Source organism: Centropristis striata, chromosome 8, assembly GCF_030273125.1.
Source record: "Centropristis striata isolate RG_2023a ecotype Rhode Island chromosome 8, C.striata_1.0, whole genome shotgun sequence".
Classification (NCBI taxonomy): domain Eukaryota; kingdom Metazoa; phylum Chordata; class Actinopteri; order Perciformes; family Serranidae; genus Centropristis; species Centropristis striata.
The window spans coordinates 1050925-1064514 of NC_081524.1; the positions used below are offsets into that span (position 1 = coordinate 1050925).

At 38.4% G+C, this 13590-nt stretch overlaps 1 protein-coding gene across 1 annotated transcript; it reads right to left on the minus strand.

The window, feature by feature from the left end:
- Positions 1-1895: 1895 nt before the first annotated feature.
- Positions 1896-11228, minus strand: LOC131976039 (heavy metal-binding protein HIP-like). Its single transcript, XM_059338916.1, has 6 exons — positions 10907-11228; positions 10706-10789; positions 10546-10629; positions 9127-9210; positions 2457-2582; positions 1896-2377 (listed from the first exon to the last, which is right to left on the minus strand). The coding sequence occupies exons 1-6, from the start codon at positions 11088-11090 to the stop codon at positions 2097-2099; spliced, it is 843 nt and encodes a 280-aa protein (XP_059194899.1). The 5' UTR covers positions 11091-11228; the 3' UTR covers positions 1896-2096.
- Positions 11229-13590: the final 2362 nt, after the last annotated feature.

The window sequence follows — 13590 nt, forward strand, 5'->3', positions numbered from 1 at the left end:
ATGACTTGGAACAAACCAATAGGAACAAATATCCGTGGAATAGCCACGGGATATGACTGTCATTAACTTGCATTGTAGCGAAATCCGTGTCAGTTTCACGGAAATTTGAGTGATTCCGTGGCTATTCCACGGATTTTGAGTTAAGCGAATCCGCGGCTATTCCACAGATTCCTGTGAGACCAGGTTGAAAAGAAGCATCCTAAATTCCCAACAACCATTTTTGAGAAAAATGGACACACTAATGTTTGACTTTTTCTTTCAGTTTTTGGACATCCCATTAGATGGTGTTTTCCTGTCATTTCTGGCCTTATCATGCTCTAACACTTATCAACAGAGCATAAATGGGCCATTTAATGTGTTTTTAGGCATTTAAAAAAATGTCAATTTTTGATATAAATCAACATGCTATACTATGACTTTTTCACTTTTTGGACATCCCAAAATATGGTGTTTTTTTTTGCTATTTTTGGACTAACTATACCACCGCATGTATCAACAGACTATAATAGACCTATTTGAAGGATTTTTAGGAGTTTTAAAATTTGACCATTTTTGACAAAAAACGACGCTAAAGCATGACTGTTTTTTTTAGGCAGTTTCCAGCTTTATTGATAGAGATATTCAAAGTGAAAGGGGAGGACATGCAGGAGGGGCTCTGAGCCAGATTTGAACCTGGGCGACCTGCTTCGAGGACTAAACCTCTGAGGTAATCACTCTACCAGGTGTTACACCATAACGCCCCAGGATGACTTTTTTATTGAGGGGGTCATTTGTGGACATCCCATTATATGTTTGTTTGTTTTTTCAGGAAATAGCTAAAAAACAACAACAAATAAACAAACTACACAACCACATGTATCAACAGACTATAATTGACCCATTTGAAACATTTTCAAGAATTTAAAAATTTGACAATTTTTGACAAAAATCAACATGCCTGAATATGACTTTTTTTTAAATTTGGCCATCCAATAATTTTATTTATTTTTTTGCTATTTTTTGGACAACCTATACTACCACATGTATCAACAGACCAATTACCCAATTTTCGTATTTTTCGGCGTTTTAAAACTTAAAATGTCAAAAATCGACATGCTATAGTATGACTTTTTTAGAGGGGGTCATTTTTGGACATCCCATGATATGGTGTTTTTCATTTTCGGCAATATATATTGTATTGAAGTATTTTCACAGCGTGGTTTTAGTACTTTTACTGCAGTAAAGATCTGAATACTTCTGGTTGTCATGTATCATGTCCAGCTGACAGTGAAGGCTGGTGACACGTTTTTTTTAAATATTTTATTTGTGTTTACTAAAGACATGGTGGACCTGAAGTTAGCAAAGTGGTTCATTATTGACGGTGACTGTTAAACAAATATAATTTTTGGAAGGAAAACCTGCAGCCTGAGCCGGCAAGTTATGTTTAAAACAAGTTCTTCAAGATAAAATAGTGCTGACTCTGCACTTTGACAGCATGTAGCTCTGTATTAACTCTGTATTAACTGTATTAATAATGGCTGCATTTAAGATATGAAATATGATATTTATAAAGCTGGTGTGTTCCCCTCTGGTGTCTGAACACACAGAAGAGGTAGAGGGAGACAAATATTGACCAAAAAAGATGAAAAATGACCAAAAAATGATGTAAAAATGACCAAAAATGATGTAAAAATTATCAAAAAATGACACAAAATTATTGAAATAGACTCAAATTGACCAAAAAAGACGCAAAATGACCAAAAAAGACACAAATTGACCAAATAAGATGCAAAATGACCAAAAATAGATGTGAAAATGACCAAAAAATGACACAAAATTGTTGAAATAGACACAAAATGACCAAAAATAGATGTAAAAATGTCTGAACACACAGAAGAGGTAGAGGGAGACAGTGAAGGAGGAGAGGAACCGTCAGGGAGAACAAAGTGGACAATCACAGGGATTAAACATTGTTTTCTGAATGCTTCATAGATTTATTTCAATGTTGCTTTCATGTGATGACACAACAGAGAAGTCAGATGCAGAACCTCATTATTTGGTTCATGCAGTAAATCACAGTGTAGCCAATAAGGAGTCAGACAGCAGCTGAAGGATCCTCACAGTGTGAAGAGGAGGGAGCCGCTGAAGGTGTTGTAGTTGGAAGTACTGTCATAGAGAGAATAGCCTTCTGGGAGTTCGAGGTGGATTTCATCTCCTGCCATCAGCTCCAAGACAACAGAGTTAGTCAAGTATTCAGTCCCTCCCTCTTCCTTAACCTCATAATTAAACATGATCCTCCGGTCGTTCTTGTACACACTGACACCCATGTGACCTGGTCGGACACCACACGCAGTGAACTGGAGGTAGTAGACCCCTCTGACTGGAGCTGTGAAGAAACCTACAGAGCAGAAAATAAAAACTGTAACAAATGTAGATTAACATGAGTAAACATGTTGATGTGAGCTGCAGTAAATTACCTGTAGATGGATTGTAAGCATCGCCGACGTTGGTGAAGACTTTGCTGTATTTCAGTGTGATGAGTGAGTCGAATGGTCCAACATATCCGCCATCAGTCAGAGCTGCGTAAAAGGCCACCTTCCTCTCTGTTAACAGGACAAAGTCAGTTTAAGTCATTAAACTTCACCTGGACTACTATGGAGCGCTGTGAGGAGCGCTGTGCTGAGCTCGCGAGATCGCTGAGACGAGATTTGGATCAAACATGGCGGCGCCCTGCTGCTAGATCAGACCACAACTTTTCTCCTGCCTTCTCAACCAAAAATAACATAAAACATACAAAAAACTCACGATCATCAAGAAAATAACATACAAGAAACGACCGCACCCCAATCACAGTGGAGGACCTCGAGGATTACGTGGACAACTACTACTACTGTCTCGTAATGGAAAACAACAGCCCGGCTCACCACACTTCCAACCCAAACAAACGGAAAAAAAGAGACTCCGACACGATGATCTACAAACAACGGATATACAGGTCAGTGTACTCGAATCCATAAACAAAAAACTGGACGTTCTCAGCATGCTTCATCAAGAAATAAAAGACCTCAGATCCAGCCTTGAATTTACACATAGCCAAATAATCGACCTCCAAACAGACAACACACAATTACACACCACCGTCGAGCTACTCACCTCCCAAATATCCACAATCCAAAAAGAAAATAAAACCCTGAAGGAAACCGTTCTGGACATCCAAACACGAAGCATGTGAGACAACCTCATTTTCTCAGGAATCCCCGAAAACATGACTGACCCCGACACGCTCATTCGCAAATTCATGCAGTCTGCTCTGAAACTCCCGTCAGACACCGTCAACAAAATCACATTCCACCGCATACATCGCCTTGGAGCCCGCACCGGATCACGTCCCCGTCCCATCATCGCAAAGTTCGAACACTTCCAACAAAAAGAACTAGTTAAAAGCAAAGGGAGGGAACTGAAAGGAACGATGTTTGGCATGAATGACCAATTCCCCAAGGAAATATCCGACAGACGCAAAGTGCTGTACCCCATCCTCAAACAACGCAGGCAGAAAGGCGAACGGGCCACCCTGGTCGTGGACAAACTATACATTGAAGGACAATTATTCCGGGACTCCTCCATCACACCCTGGCTCATATAAATGTAACCATAATTCCTCAATCTCTCCTCACCGAATATGCATACATAAAAATCTTGTTACACGCCCCCCCTCGTGAAATAACAAACGAACTCCGTCTCTCTTGCTCACCCTTGATTTCTCTCTCTCTCTCTCTCTGGCGTTTCAACACATCATTACTCAAAGACTCTGATTTCATTGCTTTTATACAGAGAGAGTGGGCATCCTTCCTTGAAATGAATGACTCCCCAGAAATGACATCTTCAGTACTATGGGAAACCGGTAAGGCAGTAGTTAGAGGACAAATAATATCATACTCAACAAAAAAAAAAAAAGGAACAGGAACTAGAAAACATCTGGAACAAAAACTGAAACAACTCACAGATATCTATTCAAACAACCCCAACGAACAAATAAAAAAGGATCTACAACACACCAAACTTCAGTTAGATGAAATTTTGAATAAAAAAACACAATTTTTGATACAACTCAAATACGACTACGTGGAAAATAACAATAAACCAAGCAAATATTTAGCGAGTCAACTACAACGTAAAAAAGAGAAAGCAGTAATCTCAACTATAAAAAACTCAACAGGTGACACTACCCAAAACCCACAAGAAATAAATAAGATCTTTCAATCTTTCTACAGTAAATTATATTCTTCAAATAAAGACCCCGACCCATTAGAGTTACAATCATTCTTTAATAACCTGGACTTACCCAATCTATCCAAACAAGATGCAGAAACACTCGATAAACCCTTAACCTCAGATGAACTTTACAAAGCCCTACTCCAGATGCCCAACAATAAATCACCCGGACCCGAGGGCTTTCCCCCCGAATTTTATAAACACTTTTGGCATATACTATCCCCCCATTTTATAAATTAACATTTGAAATTCAAAGAACATCACAAATTCCTCCACACATGAATACATCCGCTATATCAGTTCTACTCGAACCCAATAAAGACCCAACACAACCTTCCAGCTACCGCCCGTTATCACTCATAAACACAAACCTAAAAATCATCACCAAAGCTTTAGCCATCAGATTAGAAACAGTTATTTCCACCTTAATACACCCCGACCAGACAGGATTTATTAAAAAAAGACATGGCTCTGACAATACACGAAGACTATTCAACATCATCAATCTTGCACAACAAACTCAAACCAAAACAATACAAAATGTACAGATTTGGTTTTGGGGAGTCGTTCATCCATTGGATTAAAACATTATACACCTCACCTAAAGCTACGGTCACCACAAACGGGATTACGTCACACACCTTCACACTTCACCGGGGCACCAGACAAGGATGTCCACTCTCTCCATCTTTATTCGCTATTTTTATAGAACCACTTGCTGCCACTATACGTCATAACAAAATCATCAAAGGAGTTGACACCACAAACCACCAGCACAAAATAAGCCTCTACGCAGACGATATTTTATTGTATCTACAGGACCCACTACCATCACTAACAGAAACCTTCAATCTCATCAACATATTTTCCAAAATCTCCAACTATACAATAAACTGGAACAAGTCCACTATATTACCACTCTCAGAAGATGCTTGGGATTCTGCAGGACAAAACTTCTCACTTCCACTTCACACTGGGAATATTAGATATTTAGGTATTGACTTCTCCCCCAGGCTGTCAGAGTTGTTCCATCTCAACTACAATCCATTATTAAAAACAATAGAAGACGATCTCCAGCGCTGGATGAATCTACCATTATCTCTATTAGGACGAATTGCCACAGTCAAAATGAAAATACTTCCCCACATCAATTACGTTTTCTCAATGATACCCACCATCCCGACAGATAATTTGGTTTAAATCTATTGACTCTATCATTACTCATTTCTACTGGAAAAATAAAAAAGCAAAAATTAAACTATCTACTTTACAAAAAAGCAAATCCCAAGGCGGACTCGATGCACCAAACTTTTACCGTTACTACCTCGCAAATCAAACACAATACATAGCAAAATGGATCCACCAAACCAACCACAATACCTCATGGTCAGACCTAGAACAACACTATTGCCAAAACATCTCACTCTCAGATCTACCTTTCCTAAATACAACCATCAAACGACATCCCTGCTTCAAAAACACAGTAATCTCCACTACTCTGACAACCTGGTGGAAAGTCATTAAGATCTTCAACTCCACTCCAGCACCATGTAAATACACACCAATAAGGCACAACCCTGACTTTCAACTCCACAACAATCCTCTTCACTATAACACATGGGCACAACAAGGTATCACACATCTCCGCCATCTTTTTTAACAATAATCAATTTAAAGATTTTAAAGACCTCATACAGAACCACGGGATTGACAGACATCAATTTTTAAATTACTCACAACTAAATCCATACTCAAATCAAAAATAAACATAAATGACAACCCACTTGAACCTTCTGAAATAATTCACGACAAAATACTATTTACAAATTTAAATAAATTAACTTCCAAACTATACAGACTATTATCAGCTTCAGATGACTCAATAACTCTCCCAATAGACCACTGGAACACTGACCTGAACATCTCTCCTTCATCAGACTTTTGGATAGACATAAATAAAAAATATATTTGCCATGACATCCAATACAAACCTTCAGCTAATCCAATACAAAACCATTCATCGAATACACATCACACAATACAAAATGCACAAAATGGGATTAGCAACCACAGACATTTGCACACAATGCACAACAGGAACAACAGATAACTACATTCACGCACTCTGGGCTTGTCAACCGGTTTACTCTTTTTGGAACTGTGTCACAGAAAACCTCTCCTCCATATTGGACTGCAGAATCCCTTCATCCCCACAGCTCTGCTTACTAGGAGACACTTCAGTAATCACCAACCCAACAAATACAAGAACAGCTTGCTCATTTCTGTAACTGTCGCTAAGAAAACAATTCTCCTAAACTGGAAATCCAAAAACTCAATAAACATCAATCACTGGATCAACCTTCTCTTGGAACACATCTCTATGGAAACAATCACTGGCCACAATAACAACAAAATAACAGCTTTCACAGAAAGATGGTCCCCATTCCTCTCCTCTCTGGGCCGGTAACTACACCGGCACACACTGCACATTCTTATATAGAGAGGAAAAAAAGAAAAGGGAAAAACTAAATAAATAAAAAATAAAATTATTATACAAATAAAATAAAAAATAAAAAAATCACAATTACAAACGCGCACGCACGCACACACACACATTCGTCTTCGTATGTATGCATGTATATATATATATCAATATATATATAGTATTTGTTTATTTACTTTACTTACATTTATTTCATTTTTATTTATTTATGTGAGTGTGGAAGTGTGTATATAGGTATATATATGCATATGTTTTCTTTCTTCCTTGGTTTCTTGTTATTCGGATTTAAATATCTTACTTTTTTTGTTTTGTTTTGTTTATTTTATTTTTTTGCTCTTCCTACATTACCATTACAATTAACTTAATTACTATATTATCATCATTATTTTCATTACTACTGTAACTTTGATTGTAATACCTATTATCCTCATTTTGTTAATTGTATTTATTGATTTTATCAATACGAATAAGCTTACGGCTAAATATTATGATTATAATAGTTAACTCCGTTGATGCTATTAATATTATTACCATACCACCAACATAACTAAAGTTCCTTATCCTATTCAATTATCATATCAGCATAAATACACTTATTATTACTTATCCTATTTACCTATTATGCAATCATCACAACTATAGCTTCTTATCTTACTTATCTAATTATTATTATTATTATGATTATTAATATTCTCTTCTAACAACACCCATGATGGTGACGCCGTTGCGACAGGGTACGGGCGCCTGAGGGGGGGGGGACTAGCTGGGTTGAAGGTGAGGGGTCCGGATCGGTTCTCTTGGGGCATGGCGGGGCCTCGGATGGAGGCAGGCGAGAAGGACTCTTTCAAACAAAACAAAAACAAACAAACAAAGATAATAAAATAATAATAAATAAATAAATAACAATAATAAAACCAAATAAACCCACTCCTCAGCGGGCAGACCTCCTCCCATGGGTCTGGAAGTTGCCCACACCAGGAAGGGCCACAGCAAGATTGGCAACGGGTCGCAGCCGCCTCAGGGTCCGGCTGCGACCCAAGGCATAATCAGTCCAAAAAAAAAAGAAAAAAAAAAAGAACTCTTGTTTTGTCTTACCTGCCTCCCGCTGGGAGGCCTGACTGTGTTACTCGGGGCCAGTCTGGGGGCCCCTGGCCTGCCCCCCCTGACGCTCTGGTCTGGCCTCGCCCCCTCACTGTGACGTATGTTGTTGTTGTGGCTATCATTGTCATGATGCGTTGGTTTATATTGGGTCAATTACAATTATGTGTATGATCTCGCACATCTTGTCATTGTGTAAGATGTTGTTCTATATCGCATCAAACTATATTATGTGGTGATGTCTCCCATCCTCCCTGTGTTATTATATTATATTATATATTATATGTTGTTTATTATTTTTATTTTTTTTATGTATGCATGTATGTGGGTATATATATAATTATTATTATTATTTTTAATATTATTATTATTATTTATTTATTTTTTAAATTTATTTAATTAGTTATTTTATTTATTCTTGTTTATTTGTTTTCTCTCGTTAGCGCTTCTTGCTTTGTTTGCCTATTTATTTTCATTGTGTTATACATATAAATGAGCCATGTTATATATTTTTATATATATGTCGTAGCATCTGCCCCTCATCCACATACACACACACACACACACACACACATGTACACATACACCTGTGATGCCTCTGTGCAAATCGTTTATCATTTATGTTTTTCTTTGTTGTTGTTTGCGCTGTATGTCTACTGTCTCTACTTGTGGTCCACATGGTGGAGTGTACTTGTCTCTCATGTCACCTTGTTTGTTACGTCATTTCACCAATAAAAATCAAAAACTTCACCTGGTCTATATCTGTAGTGCGTGTGTGTGTGTGTGTGTGTGTGTGTGTACAATCACCCAAAGGAGAGATTAAACCATACTAGAGAATGCTAGATGCTGAATAACTGAATAGCTTCACTGTCATGCAAAAACTTAAATAATACTGATAATTAATTCAAAATGTGGAATCCTTTCAAGTTCATCAAAGAGTTGACATAGCACTGACATGGTGACTTCAAAGGGTAACATAATCTTGAAGTAGGAGGAAAAGAGAACTGGAAAAGAGAACTGGTGATAGTACAATAGTAGTATGTAGAAACAGAGGTCCCAAAACAGATTGGGAGCAATGCATCAATCAGAAATAGAGAATAAATGATGGAGATCTATCAATGTTTGATTATACTAATAACACAGAATGAATATTTTAAAAACAAACAAACCATAGCTCTATATGGACTTTGTATTGACAGAAAGAGCCTCCTCAACAATTTCATCTGCTAGCAAAAAATCAGGAAAGATGGTGGTGATGTTTGTCAGTGAAATACCTGCATTCTCTGTTTCTAGGTCACTTGTTTTGCTCTCGGTGGCAGTCAGTCGAGTTTCCAGAGACATCAGGTCTGCAGCTTGGACTGAAAAACAGAAGAAGTTTGATTGTGATTGGTGACAAGATCCTGTAGTGAATTGAATTCTAGAGCAGAGCACGCTGTTTACTAGAGATGCAACGGTACGTCGTAAAATACCGTTCTGCACAGAACAATACGCCCTAATGGACCGCAGGTTTTCGGTTTCGCAATTCATTTTTCACTGATGCTTTACAGGCCACTATGTGTGTGTGTGTGAGAGGTAATGTCCAATCATTGTTGTGCCTCCACTCTCACTCTGTTGTAACTGAAGCTGGTTCATAGTGCAGCCACAGTAGACAGGCCTGCTGATTATACGCTACTTTTTGCTTCACATTTTGAAAAGTCACTTGTTAATAATGTTAGTTACGAGTTACATCTTTTGGTGATGGTTCGAACTCAGTGCTGTTAAGAGAGACCAACTAAAACATGCATCATTCATTTGATTTGTTTAACTGCAATGTGATTGATACGTGCTAGCAGGCTAACTTTAGCAGGCTAACGTTAGCGGGCTAGCTCTAGCATGCTAACCTTAGCTTACAATGAAGTCCAACATTAACTTCTCATGTTCAGTGTTAATAAGAATGTAATCTCTGTCCACAGCATCAAGGTGAGCAGCACAGATGTGTTGTACATGTCATGTTTGGTTGCTAATGTCGGCTCAGAGCCAGGAGCAAAATCTGTAAAGAGACAATGTAATCTGTTGTTGTTGTTGTTATTATACCAACTGAGAGGGCGGAAATATAAACAGACGTAAACAGTGACATGATGACATGGCTCTCTGTGGAGAAGCATTTTATTATTCAGCACACCAGTCATACTGGAATTTGTTTACTGCAATATGCAGTTTTTGCTGACAAGCAAATTAAAGAGATAATTTGGGAAGAAAATAAGTTCTTCTCTTTGTGCACAAAACATAGAAACCGAACCGAAATCATGGCCCAAAAAACAAGGTACAGACCGTACCATTGGTTACCTGTACCACTGCTCCCCTACTGTTTACATGCACAACACATTATTTACAGCTCTCTGACCGTACCCTGTTTTGTCTAAAAGTGCTGAGTCATGGTTAAGTAGAACTGGTGATATAGTTTGAGAGCAAAGCATCAATCAGAAACAGAGAAACAATGATGGAGATCTATTGATAAGGTGTGGTGAGCAATGAAAATGATGAGTCATGTTTGGCTATACTGTTGCTACATAATGAATACTTAAAAAAAAAACATAAAACAAACAAACCATAGCTCTCTATGGACTCTGTATTGACAGAAGGAGCCTCCTCCACAATTTCATCCACTAGCAAAAAAACAGGAAAGATGGTGGTGATGTTTGTCAGTGAAATACCTGCGTTCTCTGTTTCTAGGTCACTGGTTCTGTTCACGGTGGCAGTCAGTCCAGCTTCCAGAGACATCAGGTCTGCAGCTTGAACTGGAAAACAGAAGAAGTTTGATTTGTTGTTCATATTTATTGTAAAGTTCATCAGTGCACTGACACACTTCATCACCTGCATTTTCTCTCTCCAGCGTCTCGATCTTGGTCTTGCTGATGAGAAGTTGACTCTCACTGCTGCTCAGTCTGGTCTGCAGGTCTGGAGTTGATGCAATGACTTTATTAGTGAATTACAGAGCAGCACGCTGTTAACATGCACAACACATTATTTACAGCAGTTTGACCCTCATTTTACCTCAGAAATATCAGTCTGTACCTGAGTTCTCTCCCTGCAGCAGATCCACATGTAGGTTGAGCTCCACCACCATGTCTGTCAGAGCCCTCACCTCCGCCCAGATGTCAGGTGTGGTTGTCTTTGTGGTCTCCGTCTCCTGAAGCTCCCCCTGAGCTCCTGACCCACACAGAGCCAGCAGCAGCAGCAGCAAACCAACAGCCCTCATTGTTCAGTTCACACGTCTTCACAAAGGTGCAGAGGTCCAGTCGGCCCGCCTTATATCCTCTCCAGACTCCAAGGATCCTGTTTGGGATGACGTGTTCTGGTTTGGCCTCAGATGACCCGATATGATCTGTGTGCAGGTGAGAAGATACCAGCTGCTGCAGGCTGCTGGAACACTTTGACCATGAACGCCTCTCATGCAGTCCCAGTTATGCATACAGCGTGTTTATTAACACACACACAGACACACACTTCGTCATCACGCTGAGGCCTTTTGGCTTGACTGATGGTTATCAGCTTCTCTTCACTCTGTCTCTCTACTGACCTCATTCTCTAGAAAAACTCTCCTCTGGTACAACATTGGGACATCTTTGACATCTGACATTATCATGTCTGAATCATTCATAAATACTCAGTTTGGACAATAAAAACTGTAGTCAGGGGTCAAAGGTCAGATAGGCAAACATTAAGTGATTCTGAGGTAGAAACCCTCCTGCAGCATCTGAGTAACTCACATCTTAAAGCTTTTATTTCCACTGCTGAATAAACTTTATTTTATAAAACATTTTATACATTAGAATCCACTTTCTCCTTCCTTGTTGTTATTTAGTTGTTTTATTTTTCAGAGAAAACAGAAAAGAAGCATCAAGTTGTGCAGGTGAGATTAAAGGTAGAAATGAGTGAAGGTTTGTTTCCACTGCTGATTCTATCAAACAATCATTGACAGTATTCTGGAGGAGGAGGAGGAGGAGCAGGAGGAGGAGGAGGAGGAGGAGGAGGAGGAGGAGGAGGAGGAGGAGGAGGAGGAGGAGAGGAGGAGGAGGAGGAGGAGGAGGAGGAGGAGGAGGAGGAGGAGGAGGAGCAACAATCATTGACAGTATTCTGGAGGACGTCCAGCTGTAAAACCTTCAGCAGCGTGTTTCCTGCTGACACACACTTTGTGTTTGATGAAGATAGAACAAGTCAAAGCTGAGATAAACTCAAATATATTTAGAATAAAACATAAAACTAGATCTTCTCCTCATTTCACCTCTTCATGTTAGATTTGGAGACAACATTTACAACTCTTCACTGAAGTAAAATAACATCATTTATCAACAGAAATGTTTCCATTATAGTCTGTTGATACATATTAGAGCATAATGTGTCCAGAAATGACAGAAAGTCGTCTCATGCTCCGTATTAAAATAATTAATATAAATCTCTGGTATGTTTTTGGTCCTCAGACATTATTTGGTTTCTATCAAAAAAAAAAACTGCAAAGTGAGAACAATCTTTTTATTATCAGAAGTTATAAATGATAAATTAATGACAATGAGTCAAACTGAATATATTTTATTATTATTATTATTACTGTCATATATTGATGTGAATCATAATAAACCACTGTGTGTGTTTACATGTAGTACATGTGCTGATGTCTGTTACATCTGTCAAATATTGTGTTTTTATTGTTAAAAGATAAAAAGAGATTTAATAAAAAATATGTCTCTCTCCTCCTCCTCCTCCTCCTGACCTTTACTCCTCCTACAACATTTACCAACATCTACAATTCTAGTGTAAAATAACATCATTTCATAAACAGATTTGATGTTTTTTTGTGTTCTAAATGTTGATCCAGTGAGTCAAAGTGATCGATAATGATCAGGTCATAGAGGTGAGGCTGTAAAGGGAGTAAAACATTCCAACATCTAGAAATCACAAATATAGAATAAGTAGATGAGATATTACTGATAAACTGTGATACAGATGGATAAACATGGATACAGAGTCCTGACTGATCAGTCCGTCGCCTGTTTGATCTCAGTTTGATTCAACAGAAACATGAAACTGAAATATACTAATGAAGTTGTGAATCAGCGTATCGGCCCCACGATACGATTTTATCCTGATACTTGAGTCATGATACGATTTTTTTTCTCGATACTTGAGTCATGATATGATTGCGATTTTAATCATTGTGTGAAATGGTGAGTATTGATACAATATATTGCAATTTAAACTGTTTGACTGCATTTTTTAAAATCTTTGTTGTTATTGTTGCGTTTTGATTCCAGTTGTTGCTCTCACATTCACATGACTGGCTGTCAGCAGGACTTGGCTGTATAGTCTGACTGGCTCGCTGGTCGGTCCCTCCTCAGGATTCATGTTTGAGCTCGTCTCACAGTTTTGTGAAACGCTGCCATCTGGTGGTGGGTGGTGGACCCATCAGACCAACATATAGACCATGCTATGGGTTCTTCTACAGCAGCTATTCTCAACCTGGGGATGATTTCTGGGGGTCGACAAATCATTTTGGAAGTCAGCTCTGTCTTCACTGTGTTAAAGTGTTCATGTGTTAATGTGTTTTAGTCTTTTTTGGTCATTTCATGTCTTTTTTTTTTTTTTTTTTAATCATTTTGTGGGTTTGTTTTTTAGTCATTTTGTGTCTTTTTGGGGTAATTTTGTGGGGTTTTTTTTGGTAATTTTGTGTCTTTTCAAGTCATTTTGTGGTTTTTTTGGGT

Coding starts and splice junctions, on each gene's coding strand:
- LOC131976039 (XM_059338916.1), bottom strand. CDS start 11,090: ATGAGGGCTGTTGGTTTGCTGCTGCTGCTGCTGGCTCTGTGTGGGTCA. Junction 9,211..10,545: donor CCTAGAAACAGAGAACGCAG/GTATTTCACTGA, acceptor TCTGTTTTTCAG/TCCAAGCTGCAGACCTGATG. Junction 2,583..9,126: donor CCTAGAAACAGAGAATGCAG/GTATTTCACTGA, acceptor TCCTGTTAACAG/AGAGGAAGGTGGCCTTTTAC.